The following is a 16,666-nucleotide window of genomic DNA, read 5'->3' as shown; positions in this document are numbered from 1 at the left end:
AGTGAGCGTGTGGCCCCGTGTGCCCACTCTGTGTGTGAGTGTGGAGAAAGATTGGAAGCGCTGCAATGAGAGATAAGCTCCAGACTCCACATTTTTGCCCTTTCCTTCACCTGCGGCATAGGAAAACACAAAATTTCAGTATGCTTTCACTCAGTTTGTGAAGAGAAGAAATACCCCACCCCAAACAACCTTCATTGGTAGACCTTTCATATTTACAAGAATTTTCCATTTAAATATACATAGAATGCCAGTCTCTACTATCAGTTAAAGGTTTATTTTTAAAGCTTTGTCATTTGCATATAGAATATATAATTTATTCTTTCATAATGAAAAATAATTTTTTCTCATTCAATTTCAAATCCATTTCCATAAAACAGTTTTATAATTATGGCATTAGGTATGGGATTATATATTCTTAACTATATAAAGAACTCTAACATCAATAACAAAATACTAAGACTCTCAGATACTAAATTAGATGTAAGACGTGAGCAAAACATTTCCTGAAGAAACACAGATGACCAAAATCAATGACACAACATTCAGCCTGTTAATTGCCAAGGAATTAAGATTAAAACTTGACATAACTTTTTCCTATAAAATTGGTAATTTGTGTAATGTTAGTATTCATTTCTGACAGGCCTGTGGTAAGATAGGTACCCAGGTGCTGCTGGCAAGAGTGTGAACTGACAAACTCTCTGGGAAATAGTGTACCTGTCTATATGACAGTCTTTAAGAAGTTCGGATAGGCCACGTGATTCAGTGCCTGGAGTCTAATTGCCCAGTTTAAGGAAAATGTCAGAGGTTAGGACAGTGATATATAGATGGGGACATTTATTTCAACTCTTATATAAATTGAAAAGTAGAAGGCAGTAGCAGTAGCGAGATAGTTAAATTTTGATCCACCCATCTCACAGAATATTATAATATAGCCAATTACAATACATTCTTAAAGAATATTCAGTGATGAAGGCAAAGTTTTTCAAAGTTTTATAATGTGAAATGAAAAAAACAACATAAAACTAGATGTTAGAATAATTTAAGATTTAAATCTTTTTAAAAAATATATATTTTATTGATTTTTTACAGAGAGGAAGGGAGAGGGATAGAGAGTTAGAAACATCGATCAGCTGCCTCCTGCACACCCCCTACTGGGTATGTGCCCGCAACCAAGGTACATGCCCTTGACCGGAATCGAACCTGGGACCCTTGAGTCCACAGGTGGATGCACTGTCCACTGAGCCAAACCGCTTAGGGCAAGATTTAAATCTTTTATGAAGCCCCTGCCCAGCACTTCGTGAAAGGGCACGAGGCCCATGGGATGACCTCACCACACGTGCCTGAGTGGAGAGAGGCTGCTGTGTGCTCACTGGCATAAACTTTCCAGCTCGGCAAACTGACAGGTTTTATGGTGATAGAAAAGGAACCTTTTAAAATAATGAAAAAATAAGTCTCTTTCAATTTTGTTACTCTTTGATTTCTAGGTCAAAGGAAAAACACAAACATGAGAAAAAAGAAAAGTAAATCAACCAAGGAGACAGCCTCTGGGCACATTATTTATGCTTCATACATATGGATGGCGCTGACTTATTTATAGAGCCTTTCCGGGTGTCACAGTGGGTCTGAGGGCTTTACCAACTCTGTCCTTCATGCGGTCCTCAGAGGAGCCCTGGGAGGAGGTGTGATTCTGCTGTGAGGTAGCACCGGAAGTGGAGGCGAGGGAGGAGGAGCGGCCCGCTCCGGTCCCAGAGCTCGGATTTGAACTCAGATCAGAGCCCACCCTCTTGAAGAAACCTTCCATTGTGCCTCTACCCAGTTTGCATTCTCCAGGACTTCACTGCTTAAAGGGTTATTTAGAAATGGAGGTCCTTTTGTGTGTATGTCCTTATGTATCTTTGTGTTTGAACCTCCTTTCTCTGTTCTCGTCTTGTTTTATTACAGCATTTCCCTTTAACACCACCTTTTTTTTTTTTTTTTTTTTTTTTTATAGAGTGGGAATAAGGTGTCAATCACTACGACCCCGTTTGAAAACACATCAATCAAAACGGGACCAGCCAGGAGAAACAGCTATAAGAGCCGGATGGTGAGGCGAAGCAAGAAATCTAAGAAGAAAGAGAGTCTGGAACGGTTAGTTCAAGCAGTGTTATTCTTTGGGAGTTCAGTGGATATTCACGTGGGAGGAGAGTAACTCCCTACTTAATTTAAATGCTATAGATGAGCGATTTTTATGCTGTGGTTCACATACAGTTATACATGAAAGTTCATATTCATAATAGCATTATTTTTCATACTGGAGAGGTTTACGTAGCTATGTTGTAAACATAACCGTTGTGGTTCAGGTTGCTTTAGCTCACGTGTAAGAGCTGTGAAAAGCCCCTTGGGTGTTTCCTAAGCCTCTAGGCTTCATTCCATGTGAGCTGGATTTGAGGAACTGGACCCTCAAGCAGTTCTTAACATTAAATCTACATTCAATAATGTCCGTTGCACTATCTAAAAACGGCTGGTATTTTTTTAAATGCCAGATATTCTGAAATAACTATATCTTAAGAGCATCCAAATAAGCCTAGAAATGAACGGGCTCTGTCTTACTGACTGAAAATCTGGCCCGGCGACCGTGGGCTGTCTGGGAGGCATTGTGGGGGCCTCTCTGTGCCGCACGCACCACGCGGCAGCCGTTCCCGGCGGGGGCATTTCCTGCCAGGCACCTGTCGGGGTGCTCCCTGCGGGACGCCGCAGCAGCTCTCCGTTCCCCTCTTGAATCTGCTGTGTCTGATCATAGTCGGAGGACTTTTGTGATAGAAATGTAGGAGGAAAAGGCCAGTGTGAAAGGGATGCTCATCAGCCCCGGGAAAGACAAAGCTGTACAGGAAAGGAAATAGAATTCAGCTTGCCATGGCCCTGCTGTGAACAATACTTACAACATAAAGAAGACACCAGCCTTTTTTTTTTTTTTTAACCAAAATTTTTTATTCATCTATTGAGAGGAATAAAAAGGGGGAAGTGTATTTGGCCAGAAGGTGGAAGGGGGATATAGAAGAGGTTAGTTCTCATCTTCTGTGGTAGGACAGCAACAGATATTTTCTGAGACTGAAAAACGAAAAGTAACGTAAGCACACTGCTTAGCAATGTGCAGACTGATGAGATGGGAGAAGACACAATCCTGGTCTCTGGAGAGGGGGCAAAAGAAGGCAGAGGAGGGGGGTTGTTATTTTTCATTATACGTTTACTAGTATAAAAAGGTTTGGCTTTTTAACCCACGTGCCCTCATTACTTTTATTAAAATTACACACACACATGCAGCACAACACATACATTCTGAGATCCTCCCTTTTTTATGGGTGCCTTATATTTTGTCTGTGCTGTAAGTCATACAGGGCACACTGTTTCAAGGGGTAGCAGTGTTTGCCCTTCTTCCTTCGCTCCCCGGGGTGGGTCGGGCTTGCGGGAGGGTGGGGAGCCCTGCGCAGCCGCCTGCACCTCCGAGCCGCGGGGGCTGCCCCTTCTGCTCGAGGCTGTGCTTGTTGAGCATGGAGCACACATTTGCTCCTGCGGCGGCGTGGCGGCTGCTGCCCTGCTGATAGGATAAGCTTCAGTTCACCTTTCCCGGCCTTTCTATGGAAATGTACAGCCTGCACTGTCATTAGGAATAGTCGGGAGCCCACAATGGGATAAGCCCAGCAAACAGCCCCTCACAGATAAGCCTCTGCCCAATGTGTCACCATTAAAGAATTCTATATCCGAGATGATTTTTCCTCCAGAGATTTACTGGGTGTTATCTCTTAATGAAATTGTGTCAGCATCTGGGGGCACATACCTTCAGGCAAAGAACACCCTCCTCATAAACCTGACAAGTAAATAAATGAATATACACTTAATATACTTCCCCAGTATATTATATCATCTTAAAGTGTTTGGAATTCAGAGAGCTTCCATTGTATATATCTTCCTTTCTAAGTCCTCAAAATATTTTTAATAGCACATTGGGATCCTACTCTTTAATAGGATCTGCCATCATATCACGTCTCCGGCACGGAGGTGTGACTGGAACGCAGGAATTGTGGGGAGGCAGGAGCGGCTCTGGACATAGAATCTGATTCATTTTCTCTTGTTTTCACTCTAGGAGGAGATCCCTTTTCAAAAAACTAGCTAAGCAGCCTTCTCCTCTACTGCACACGAGCCGAAGTTTCTCCTGCTTGAACCGATCGCTGTCGTCGGGGGAGAGCCTCCCGGGGTCCCCCACTCACAGCCTGTCTCCCCGATCTCCCACACCCAGCTACCGCTCCACCCCCGACTTCCCATCCGGTGAGTGAGTCTCCTGGCCAGGACAGCAAGGGAGGGTTGAGAGGAGGTCAGAGTCACCATCTTAAATCCCAAAACCCCTGAGGATTATTCCAGCCTGGAGGTCATAAGATAGGGCTCTTCGGACCATTAAGATAAGACAGTAAGGGTTGGGTTAAAACTTAGTGTAGGGCCAAAACCAGTTTGGCTCAGTGGATAGAGCGTGCGGGCTGAAAGGTCCCAGGTTCTATTCCGGTCAAGGGCATGTACCTTGGTTGCGGGCACATCCCCGGTAGGGGGTGTGCAGGAGGCAGCTGGTCGATGCATCGATGTTTCTAGCTTTCTATCCCTCTCCCTTCCTCTCTGTAAAAAATCAATAAAATAGAAAAAAAAAAAGAAAAGAAAAAAAAACTTAGTGTAGGGAGGTTTATCCAAAAAGCATTCATTCATTAGTGTTGGATGCTGAGATAGCTTGCTGACCTTGACCTGACCTCACCTGAAGCCTTTTGGGCTGGAGGGTGGGAAAGAGAGGGAAGGTGGCCATTGCTCACAGTGTTCTGTTTTCTACCCCCAGGTACTAACTCCTCGCAGAGCAGCTCCCCAAGTTCTAGTGCCCCCAACTCCCCAGCGGGGTCAGGACACATCCGGCCCAGCACGCTCCACGGTCTGGCCCCCAAGCTCAGCGGACAGCGCTACCGGTCCGGAAGGCGTAAGTCCGCCGGCAACATCCCGCTCTCCCCGCTGGCCCGGACCCCCTCTCCGACGCCACAGCCCACCTCCCCGCAGCGGTCTCCGTCACCTCTGCTGGGACCTCCCCTCGGCAACTCCAAGATCGCGCAAGCCTTTCCCGGCAAAATGCACTCCCCTCCCACCATCGTCAGGCACATCGCGAGGCCCAAGAGTGCGGAGCCGCCGCGGTCCCCGCTGCTCAAGCGCGTGCAGTCCGAGGAGAAGCTGTCTCCGGCCTACGGCGGCGACAAGAAGCACCTGTGCTCCCGCAAGCACAGCCTGGAGGTGACCCAGGAGGAGGCGCCGCGGGAGCCGTGCCAGCGGGAAGCGACCCTGCAGAGCCTGGAGGAGACGGCGTGCGACACGCCGGCCCTCAGCCGGGCCAGGCCCGTGGAGCAGGGCTGCCTGAAGCGCCCCGCCGCCCGGAAGCTGGGCCGGCAGGAGTCCGTGGACGACCTGGACCGAGAGAAGCTGAAGGCCAAGGTGGTGGTGAAGAAACCGGACGGCTTCCCCGAGAAACCGGAGCCCCACCCCAAGGCCCACACACTCGTCAGTGATTCGGAAAACCACGCCACGGTGAGGCTGGAGGAGAGGGAGAAGAAGATGTATCCAAAGGCTTTGGAAAGGTCCAGTCATTTTGAGAACAAAGCAGCCGTGCTGGAGGCCCCGGCCCCGGGCAGCCTGCTGAAGGGCGCCCTCCACAAGCCGGCCGGCGCCTCCGGCGGGGCGGCAGCTGGCCGTGGCCAGGCCCCCGCGGGCCACAGCCAGGGCCCCTACGACTGCAAACCAGCCGCAGCCGCTGCGCCCAGCACCCTTCAAGACGGCCTCTGTCCCTCCAGCGACAGGCCCGCCTCCGGGAGGGGGGACGCTGTGGAGAAGGCTCCCCCGGCCAAGGAGTGTCTCCGATGTGAGAAGTTAGACGGCAAGCTGGCCAGCATGGATTACCTCCGGAAGAAAGTGTCCCTTGAAGACAAAGATGACAACCTCTGCCTCGCGCTCAAGCCCAAGATGACAGCCGGTGCCCACGAATGCCTGCCCGGGAGCGCGGTCCGGCCCACGGGCGGGCAGCAGGAGGCGCCGGCCCCCGAGAGCCGGGCGTTCAGCAGCAGCGCCCATGCAGCTCCGACGGGCGGCGTGGTGTTCGTCCCTCTCAAGGCCTTGGCCGGCCGGGTGGACGGCGGGGCGGAGAAGCCGGGCCCGGTGGCTCCCGAGCCCCCTGTCCGGAAAAGCCCCTCCGAGTATAAGCTGGAAGGGAGGTCTGTGTCCTGCCTGAAGCCAATCGAGGGCACGCTGGACATTGCTCTCCTGTCTGGACCTCAGGCCTCCAAGACTGAGCTGCCTTCCCCCGAACCCACGCAGAGCCCCGGCCCCGGCGGTGCCCTGGGGCCCACTGTGCCGCCCGCCCTTCCCAGCGATGGCAAGAAGGGTGATGCTGCTGGTCTGAGGGAGGCCTCCCCGGCTAGCTTCAAGGTGAACAAATCCTACCTGCTCGAGCCTCGGTTCCTGCCACCCAGCCGGGGTCTCCAGAATTCACCGTCGGCTCCCCCGCCTGACCCAGCGCTGAAGCAGGGCAAGAGCACTTCCCAGGCCACCAGGAGCCCTGCGACAGACACGGAGAATGACCCCCAGCGGAGAGAGGGCGGGCCCAGCCCACGCCAAAATCACAACTCCAACTCCAACACCAAATGCCTGCCCTCCCCGGGGCAGACCCCGTGTGGCGCCGACCCATCCAGGGCACCTGGCCCGCCCCCACCCGAAGGTGTCCCCTCACGGGAGAAGCCGAGCGGGAGGGAACCGTCGGAGCGGGGCCCTTCCACAGCCAGAACAGAGCCGCAGGCTGCAAGGGCCGCCGTCCGCAGAGACCCCTCCACGGAGCCGAGTCCTCCACAAGCTGCTAAAACCAGTGACAACAGAAATCTCCCGTCTGTGGGAGGAGCCCGCTCAGATGTCCACACGCAGACCCCGGCCACGGAGAAGGCCCGGGGGCCTTGCGGGAAACCGAGCCACAGGGATGGCCAGGAGGAGGTGAGGCCGCTGGCCAGAGAGGACCCCTCTTTGCACCCCGTGGGGACGGGGACGCCTTGTGAGCGGGAGCTGGGCAAGGGAAGGAGCAGCCTGCAACCCACATCGGAAGCCCCTCCTGCCAGGCAGTCTCTGCAGCCCCCAGAGGGTGGGAAGAGTGAAAAGCTCCGCAGTTTCCCTTCTTTGCAGAGAGATGATCCCCGGGAACCAGAGAGGAAAGAACAGCTGCAGCCGCGGCTCAGCAGTGGCTCTCAGCCCCCACCGGCCACCAAGGACCTGCCCAGCCCTGCTCGGCAGCCCTGCGGCGCACCCAGCGCCTCCTCAGGCAGAGAGCTGGGCAGCAAGCCCTGGGCTGCAGAGCCCAGCCTGGGCCTCCTGGACCCACCCAGGCCCGCTGCTGTGCGTGGTGAGAGCAGCCTCAAGCCCGGGCCTGCCCCTGACCCGAGCCCTGCAAAGTCCAAGCACCCAGACCGTCCCCTCGCCTCCCAGAGGCTGGGCCTTGGGGCTGCGGTAGCCAGAGAGCCTGGCACACAGCCCCCCAGTGGCCCCAGCCCCCCCAGCGGCCCCAGCCAAGATGGGAAGGGCAGCAGTAAGGGTGTGTCGAATGTGTACCCTGCCCTCCCCGGTTCCCAGAACACAGCCAGCCATGTGATCAGCCAGGCAGGAAGTGGGTCCTCAGGCTCACTGCCCCCCAAAGCGGGTCCCCTGGACACCAAGCTGAAGTCCACTGACGGCGGGCGTGCCCCGGAGGTGCTGGAGAGGCTTGTGCATCCGCCCCGGCAAGGACACCCCGGGGTCAGCGAGTCTGTAGACCAGAAACTTCCCACTGTCAGTGAAAAGCTAAACCTGTCTCCAAAGCACCCCAAACCACCCACTGTGAGAGACGGCCCCCCACCGTGCAGACAGACAGACAAGAGCCCTAGTCCCCTGGCCACCACCGCAGACAGGAAGTCTGAAGGGAAGAAATGCATGGAAGCACTTTATGGTCCGACGGACAGCAGGAAGCTGGAGGCCAGCCTGCCCCCGGCACAGGGCGAGGCCAGGCTGAGAGGCACGGAGAGGCCGGCAGGGGCCGCGGGGAAGGGCCTGCCAGACGCCAAGGGGAGAGGCCTTGGTGCCCAGAAGCCACCGCCCGAGGCAGGCAAGCCCAGCGGCATGAAGCGGTCGCCCTCGGCCATCGGGCAGAGCTCCTTCCGGCCCACTGCCCTCCCGGAGAAGTGTCTGAGCACCTCCTCCAGCTTTCCCGAGGCCAGGCCAGGAGCTCGCGAGGCCCCCGCGGCCAGCAGCGACCCCGCCCCTGCCAAGGCCAGCGGGGCCACGGCTGAGCCCACAGCCCCCAGCAGCAGGGACCAGAGGAAACTCCCATCTGGGGGGGATGGTGGGAGCCACATGACAAAGAGTGACTCCTTGCCCTCCTTCAGGAGCTCCTCCATCACGGTGGAGTTGCAGCATCCCAACCCAAGCACGGCGTGGGGCGCCGGGCCCCGGGACAGGGCCCTCTCAGTAACTGCCCCCCCAGGAGAAACCAAAGAGAGAGAGCCTGCCCCGGCCCAGCCTCAGACCAGGAAACAGAATGCGGGCAGAGAGGTGACCAAGCCGTCCCCCGCGCCAGGCACAGACCGCCCCGTCGCCCTTCCTCCCGAGAAGGACTCTGTGGTCCGGCAGAGGCGGGGGAAAGAGAGTTTGCGGAGCAGCCCTCACAAAAAGGCCTCATAAGGGGGCTGGCCCGGGGGACCCACCCGGAACGTGTCACTGAGTCCTGACTACCTTTCGAAACCAGCACTGTGGGAGCATCGCAGGCCAAGCCTGGAGTCTCACCGAAGGAGGGGAGAGGGAGAGAAGGTGGAAAGAAAGGGACCTCTTCCAAATGCCTGCCCCGTGGTCACCGGTAAAGCTGTTACCAGATAGTGTGTGTCCAAGAAAAAATAAACACCTTCACAGTCGAGGGTTGTTGAGGAAAAGGATTTTCTCTGTAAATATCTGGCCATGTGTTGGGTTTGGGATGTAGAGTCTATACCTTGCTGCTGATTGTGTCATTTATGACAGCTTTCCTTTAAAAAAAAAAAAATAAGATTTCTGCTTTACCACTTACCATGATGTAGTAATGAAGCAAATGGTTAAAACCGATGTATGTGAAAGTAGAGATCCACCCATGTTCGTGTATATGCGCATCCACCACCTGTGTTTGTCTGTGGTTTGAGAGACTATTTCAAGACTACATGTTCCTAAGTTAAACCATCCTAAGTAGAGATAACGATGCAAGAAAGCCCTACCTGCCGTAGCTTGTGAGTTTTTATGTGCATTTGTAACCAGAGATGTTGATAGGACTGTATCTGGCTGCCTGTGTTTCCAGATCCAAAGCAAGAAGTTCTCTAACTGCTGCATTTAGAACCCTCCTCCATCAGGAAGGGCCAGACTGTGGAGCTAGCCATGTTCATTTCACGGTCATCCTCGTGGGCATTTCGCTCCTGGGTCCGCCTGTCTGAAGGCCAGCCGTCCTCGTCTGTGGCTGTGTGTGTCAGGTCTTCACCCCGGGTAGAGCGGGGTCTGTAAACACACATGATCTTGATGTCTGTTCTCCTGCATTTTCTCCTGCTCATGCTCTTAAACTCAGGCCTTTCCGCTGTGAGTCGCTAGTCTAAGAAGCACACGTTTTGTAGTCCTGCACCAGCTCTGCTCTCAGACACAAAGGAATATTACTGGCTGCACACAGCCAGGACTTAGGTTGAGTTTTACTCGTTTGAGCATCAGGCATTGGAAGAGGTTTTAAATTTGCTTTTTGGCGGGAAAGAGGGGGGGTAGATTTTGGCATCACAGCATATATATTAAGAAGTAATCAGGACATCAAGATACCTTTTAATACATAGCTGGGGCCTTATGTTGTAGATGAAGCTTGCTGTTTTTAGCAAGTTCCTGGGTTTCACATTCATTTCGGATGCATCGAGTAGCTCCATACATTTCATAACATGATCTCTTTATGCAAAAAAAAAAAAAAAAGACTATTAATAAAGAGCATTTTTGTAACAAAAAGACCTGTTGGAGCTATTTGGTGCTTGAATGTGACTGTCCTTTTTACTTTTGCTAAGCCTTATTTAAATTTTGTATACCATGGAATATGTAGAAGTTGTCCAATCATTTTAGTGCTGAAGGGGTTTTTCTGTTTGTTTTCCGTTGCCGTGTTCCTGGTGGTTTGTATTGTATTGTAAGATGGCACTTGCTGACATAAGTACTAAGGCACTAAGTACTAAGAGAAAATACACACAGATAAGTATTTATAAGATGCTTGGGATCCATAGCAGGAATGTTTGTTTTGTTTTTGTAAGAGGAAAAAAAAAATACCAATGAATACTAACTCAGCACCCAAACCCCCTCGGGATATCTTAGTATCTTTAGGCTATAAAATTCTTCATCTAAGCACAGCATCATCCTATGGCCCTGTGGATTGTAAATCCTTTATCGGGGCTGTAAACTCCGCTCCAAAAACAAAGGCATAATTTAACTTAACTTGGTTGTCCTTCACTGTAAAATGAGTTGGCAATGACAAAAGAAAAAAAAAAAAGAGAGAGAGTAGGAAAAGTCTCCTTGCCCCTATCTTTCCCCCCGTAGTTCTAGCCATTCCCCATCACGCTGTTGTGAAGTTGTAGAAGAAACAAATATTTTATAAGAACTTAAGAGGGATTCAAAAGTGGTCTCAACATTTATAATTCATATCTGTGTTTGTCGGTTGTCATAACCCAAGGCTTCTGCACTCAGACATCAAGACAGGGCCGTCGGGGAGGCAGTTCATGGTTTACAGCCGTTGCTTCTTAACTGTCCAGTTTCCTTTAAAGCACAACTAGGTGCTTGTTTACAAACAACATATCTATGTATATTTTGTATAGTATATTATCATTTTTGCCAAATATGCTTTTGCGTTTTGGATGCATAAGGAGTACTACGGTTGCATTCATGTGGTAACTGTCTGTTGTTGGTAACCCTCCGGTCAGCTGGTAGAAACCCTCCTGTGTTCCCTCTGGTCCGTCTCCTGTGATTGTAAGACGTGCCCCCGGTAGTGCTCCCAGCGATAGATTTACCAGCTTAACGTTTGTTAGGATCTGTGCAATAAAGTGTTTGCAGTCTTATTTTCTCTAAGAAACTCCCTATGGATGTCCTAATTGTTGTATATTGAAATATTTATACTTATGCAGTCGCATAACATTGAAATAAAAATTTAGCATGAAAAGATAATGGCTAATAAGGTGTGGGTTTTTTTTTTTTACATGTACACACATACATACTATCTCTAAAATGGTACTGAATATAACTATATCATGGAAATTATGGGTTTTTGCAGATTGCTCTTTGTTGAGCGGAAAGGTTTGCCATTTCTTTTAACTTACACAAACATGTTCCATTCTTCAAGATTGATTCTCCTTTAACTCGGTCCTGTTTTCTAACAACCTTCTTCCTTGCCTGCAAAACTCAGCTGCCACACTCACTATCTCCCTACAGTCTCAGGAAAAGGTGTCCTTTCTCAGTGACACCACCTCCCTCGAGTCTCCCAGAACCTTGCTCCATTGATCACCATTTGTCCTCTCATCTTTCTTTTTCTTGCCTCCTGTCTCCTCGTAATGAAAAACCATTGAAGCCATCAGGGAGGAAAGAAGCAACCCAATACTTATTGTCTACCTATAATAGATAGATGATAGAATTATATATGTTATATGTAAGACATTACATATATATATATACATATGTATATGTATATATATATACATATACATATATATTATCTGTGTGTATACACACACACACACACACACACACACACATAATATATGTGTGCTTAGTACTGGGCCAGATAGATGCTTTTCATCAACCATCTCATTTGAACCCCAAACACAATCCTCCGACCAGATGGTGGTGGCACCCCATTTTATAGGTGAGGAAACAGACCCAGAAGAGCTATGTAATTTCTTAATGTACAGCCTTTAAAGAGGTTGGATTAGAATCTAGTTTGTTTCTGGTCCGAAAGCTCTTGACCTTTATCAGCATTACCAGATGTCATGTAATTTAGTTCAGATCCAGGGACCTCTGGGAATGAGGTACGCCACTTCATCTTTCTTTACATGCTGAAAATAGTTCAGCAACTGAATTTTTGGTGCAAAATTATGAATGTGATGATTGGTGGGAAGTCATGAGCCAAGGAAGCTATTCGTTCTATGTAATAGGCTCCTTTATTCGTTCTAAATTAATCAGTAGGCAATTTCCCATCTAGGATTTTCAGTTCACAAATGCAACATAAAAAAGTGTCGCTGTATTAACTACAGAAATATGCTTCCTTCAGTATAGGCCTGGCATTAAGGAACTCAGTGGTAGGACAGTTCTCAAATTTAACTTCCCTCCTATCATTTTTTTTTTAATTGTTGACACTATTACAGATGTCTTCCACTTCCTCGCCCCGTTTTAATTCATTCCTCCACGCAGTCACTTGGTGCCCTCCCTCTTTTATTCTACCTCGAACCCCGGTTAATACTGAACACACCTTCTCTATTATGACCACAGCTTTGCTGAATCTCAGTTTCACTGCTGTGTGAATGTCAGTCAGTGTGGCCCAGGTTCAGCTTCAACTCTAGCCTGGAGCCGTCAGCACCAGCCCTCAGAGGAAGACAGATCCCAGCACCGCGTGTTCCGAAAGACAAGAGCGTTGTTTCCTAACGTCACGGGCTGGCGGCGGGCTGTCAATTCCGATACTTGGATGCAGGCGAGCACTTCAAAAAGGGGATTTGCTCCCAAGACTGCAGTTCCCTGAACGCTCTGTTACATGCCAGTCAAGTCTGCCCAGATGTGGGAAGGGAAAGATCAGTTGCATTTGGTTACTCTTTGTTGCCCCACACAGCTTTACAAAAAGTTGATTAATTGGAAAGCGGAAAGCCTTGGACAGATTTCATTAAGCGCTGCCTGGGGATGGCTGTCAGCAGCCGGGAGGCAAAGGACGAAGAGTCTGCGTGGCCTGAAGCCAGCAGCGGCGGCTTCCACCTCTTCCCGTCGGGCTGGCTTCATCAAGGCCGCCAGCCCTGACCTGTCCAAACCTTTGCCTGGAAGCTGTCCCTTCGGAACACACACACTGTAAACGCTGTGGGAAGTGGCTTTCCTGGGCTGGAGACAGAGGTACTCCTGTTGGGACCCAGGGCAGTTCATGTGGACACCCATCCACGTCCCTAAGCGCAGAGCCATCCGTAATGCGAGTCCCAGCTCTCTGGGCCGTTCACGTGGGCAGCCTTAGAATAAGTGGGGCTCCCTCTGTCCTCGAGGAAAAGGAAAGAGCAACCCCTAAAGCTGGGGCCGACCGTGTACATTGGAAACCAAAACCTTAGGAAGAAGTCACCTTTTAGTGCCAGTAAATTCTCACAGCCAGTGACCTCTTTATTATTCTTGTACTTGTGTAAAAGCAAAAACAGTCTTTAAAAGAAAACCTTTTATTTCTTCTTTATTGCACGGTGCATAGCTATTGAAGGCAAATGAGCAATAACAGAAAAGCAAGAAGAAAAACGTTTGAATCACTGAAATCCCATCAGCCCTGTCATTCTCCCACTTACAGAGATTTTTAATTTTTCCAAAAAAATGAAATAATAGACGGCGTGTTTGGTAACCTGCTCTTTTGCTTAGTATTAAATCACAACTATATTTTGATGTCTATAAATACAGGCCTGCAATATTACATGCAATGGCTGTATGGCATTTCCTTTTATGGATGTGCCATATTGGTGTTTTTCATGTCCACACATGCAGTAGAGAACCTCAGGGGCAAATGATTAAGGCCATCCTACTCCTCAGTTCTTGGCACATGGACCTTGGCTTATACCAAGGTTCATTTCATTGATCTCTACACTCCCTCCCATCTCCTCCTCCCACTCCATAGGCAACCATGTCAAATGGATGATATTTTTGTGTTCTTAAAAAACATAGGTATTTTTGTTTTGTATGCATGTAGTTTTAATTTATAGAAATATTCATGTTAACATGTCATTTTGGGTTTGTTTTTCCATCAAGCCCTGTATGTTGGTTTGCAAACTGGCCCCCATACTCAGAGGGCAAGGAGAGACCGAAGGATGAGGCGGACCACTCCAGACTGGTAGGTAGCAGTTTTCATAAGCAAGAGGACGTACAAACAAGGCTGGTCTTGGGTGGCCACACGAGAGTAGATCTTCTCACCCGCCTGCCAGAATGTTAAAAGTTTATATAGAGGCCTTAACCTTTTGCACTCGGATGTCGAGATTAAAATTACTCTTTGAATGTATCAATAATTTGAAATACAAAAAAAATCCAAATAAGTTTGTATGAAAAGAAACTCCAGTTTTTTATTCTACTGCCGCACTTTGTAAAATCTGGGGTATTTAAAAAATTAAATCCCGAGTAGAATAAAGGAATCGAGAAAAAAGCAAGTGAGTGCAAAGGGTTAATTGGGTTCAGTCATACATACTGCCCAGATGGTCTCAACCACACCTTCCTTTCTCGGGCTGTGTCCTTGAACATGGCTCCCATTGTGGGACCACTGGGCAGAGTATACATTCTAAGGACAGGGAAGGGGGTGAGGCCCCTCCATTGCAAGGGTACAGCTTGTAGGTCAACTGGCGGTCACATCCCCTCAATGACTTCCCCCAACACTAGGTGTTTAAGATTCAGTTAGGCTGCTATAGCCATACTGAATCCATTGCTACTAACTACTTCGTTATACGCCATGGTGCAGTGGTCGGCAAACTGCGGCTCATGAGCCACATGTGGCTCTTTGGCCCCTTGAGTTTTTAGTAAAGGCCAGCTTAGGAGTACCCTAATTAAGTTAATAACAATGTACCTACCTATATAGTTTAAGTTTAAAAAATTTGGCTCTCAAAAGAAATTTCAATCGTTGTATTGTTGATATTTGGCTCTGTTGACTAATGAGTTTGCCGACCACTGCCATGGTGGGTGTCTTCCACATTCTACCTATCCATTTTCCTAGCGATGAACACTCAAATTGGAATTCCCTTCTCCATAAATAGTGCTGCACTGAATATCATTTTGGAAATGTGAAACTGTCTTGGGATATATACCCTCAACAGGATTTGTGGATCCTGAATTTAATTTGGCTAATTATTGCTCTGTGGTCTCAGTGGCTGCTCCAGTCTTTACCCATAAGCAGTGCATGCAGTTCCTATACTCCCCACCCACCCCTGCACTATTACCCAGCTTTCTCTTTTTGCCAGGAAAATTGAAACAAAACTTTATCTCATTTTCACTTGTATTTCTCTATTTTCTAGTAGAATCAACATGTTTATAATGTAATCCCACCTAAGAACATAGAATGTCTCCCCATTTGTTCCGAGTATCCCCTATTTATTTCACCATTGATCTATTGTTGGATATCAGGTTATTCCCAAGGACAAGAGTAAGAGGAAAAGGGAGATGCAAGCTGCTTAGAAAGCCCATGAACCAATGTGAAGGGAGAAGGAAAAGATGGATGGATGATCCGGCAGCCCCTGCCCTCTGCTCACCTCTGTAGGATCTCGTATGTCTTGAACAGTCAAATGCTTAAAGAATATTACCTAAAGATAGGGGGAATCACAGGAGGATGGTCAATGAAGTTCACTATTTAACCTTAAATGGGAAATGATGGCTTTTGAAAATGATCTGTAGATGAGTTCTTCCCTTTTTCAAGACCCACAGTATTTAATATATCATTTACAATTGGGACTAGCGGGAGTGGGTGGCAGAGCAGGCCAGTTCAGGAGCAGAGCCTGTGGCCTGGCAGTGAGGCCCAGGAGATGAGCAAGCCGCCTGCCCAGCAGGTCTCACCATTGGGTTCCAAGGCTCCTTGGTCCTCTTTTCCCTTTTGTTGGGATATTTCCTCTTAGAGAATGCGGATCTTCTCCTCAGGGATGCCTAACACATGCTTCTGCTATTTCTTTTTTGATCAAATTAAGATTAGGGAAAGATATTACATGAAATCATTAGGCTGAGAATCCCAGGCCAACCCCAGTTTAAAGGAATCCCAAAATCTAGGGTGGGGCATGGGAATCTGTTTTATAAAGACACTCCAGGTGATTCCAGTGATAAATCATTATCTGGAAGCCCCACTGCTGGCCCATTCCTCTGCAGCCTTCAGTTACACCAGTGGTCGGCAAACTCATTAGTCAACAGAGCCAAATATCAACAGTACAACGATTGAAATTTCTTTTGAGAGACAAATTTTTTAAACTTAAACTTCTTCTAATGCCACTTCTTCAAAATAGACTCGCCTAGGCCGTGGTATTTTGTGGAAGAGTCACACTCAAGGGGCCAAAGAGCCGCACGTGGCTCGCGAGCCGCAGTTTGCCGACCACTGAGTTAGACAGTCTAACTCTGAATGCATCAGGCACTTGATTCCAGTTGACATCCAGCACCCCCAGCCAAAGAGCCGCACGTGGCTCGCGAGCCGCAGTTTGCCGACCACTGAGTTAGACAGTCTAACTCTGAATGCATCAGGCACTTGATTCCAGTTGACATCCAGCACCATCCAGCACCATTAGCTTACAACTAATCACATCTTCTCTCGATGTAATTCAAGTTAATTTTCTCTTCAGCCTTCAGAGCAGATGGAAAACAGCATCAGCTACCCCTCCTGCATCATATACTAATA

At 49.0% G+C, this 16,666-nt stretch overlaps 1 protein-coding gene across 7 annotated transcripts in view; it reads left to right on the top strand.

Annotated features, from left to right (window-relative positions):
* The window catches only part of MAST4 (microtubule associated serine/threonine kinase family member 4), a 516,137-nt gene extending 506,248 nt beyond the window's left edge, over positions 1-9,889 (top strand). For all 7 annotated transcript variants that reach the window (XM_054715206.1, XM_054715204.1, XM_054715205.1 and 4 more), the window contains 3 exons: positions 1,991-2,127; positions 4,121-4,302; positions 4,853-9,889. In XM_054715206.1, the coding sequence (XP_054571181.1) occupies positions 1,991-2,127; positions 4,121-4,302; positions 4,853-8,745 (4,212 nt within the window). In that variant the 3' untranslated portion in view covers positions 8,746-9,889. The remainder of the gene's footprint in view (positions 1-1,990; positions 2,128-4,120; positions 4,303-4,852) is intronic.
* Positions 9,890-16,666: the final 6,777 nt, after the last annotated feature.

The sequence above is a fragment of the Eptesicus fuscus genome, chromosome 4 (assembly GCF_027574615.1).
Source record: "Eptesicus fuscus isolate TK198812 chromosome 4, DD_ASM_mEF_20220401, whole genome shotgun sequence".
NCBI lineage: Eukaryota > Metazoa > Chordata > Mammalia > Chiroptera > Vespertilionidae > Eptesicus > Eptesicus fuscus.
Note: the sequence above shows the minus strand (reverse complement) of the source record. Positions and strands in the feature narration are given on the sequence as shown.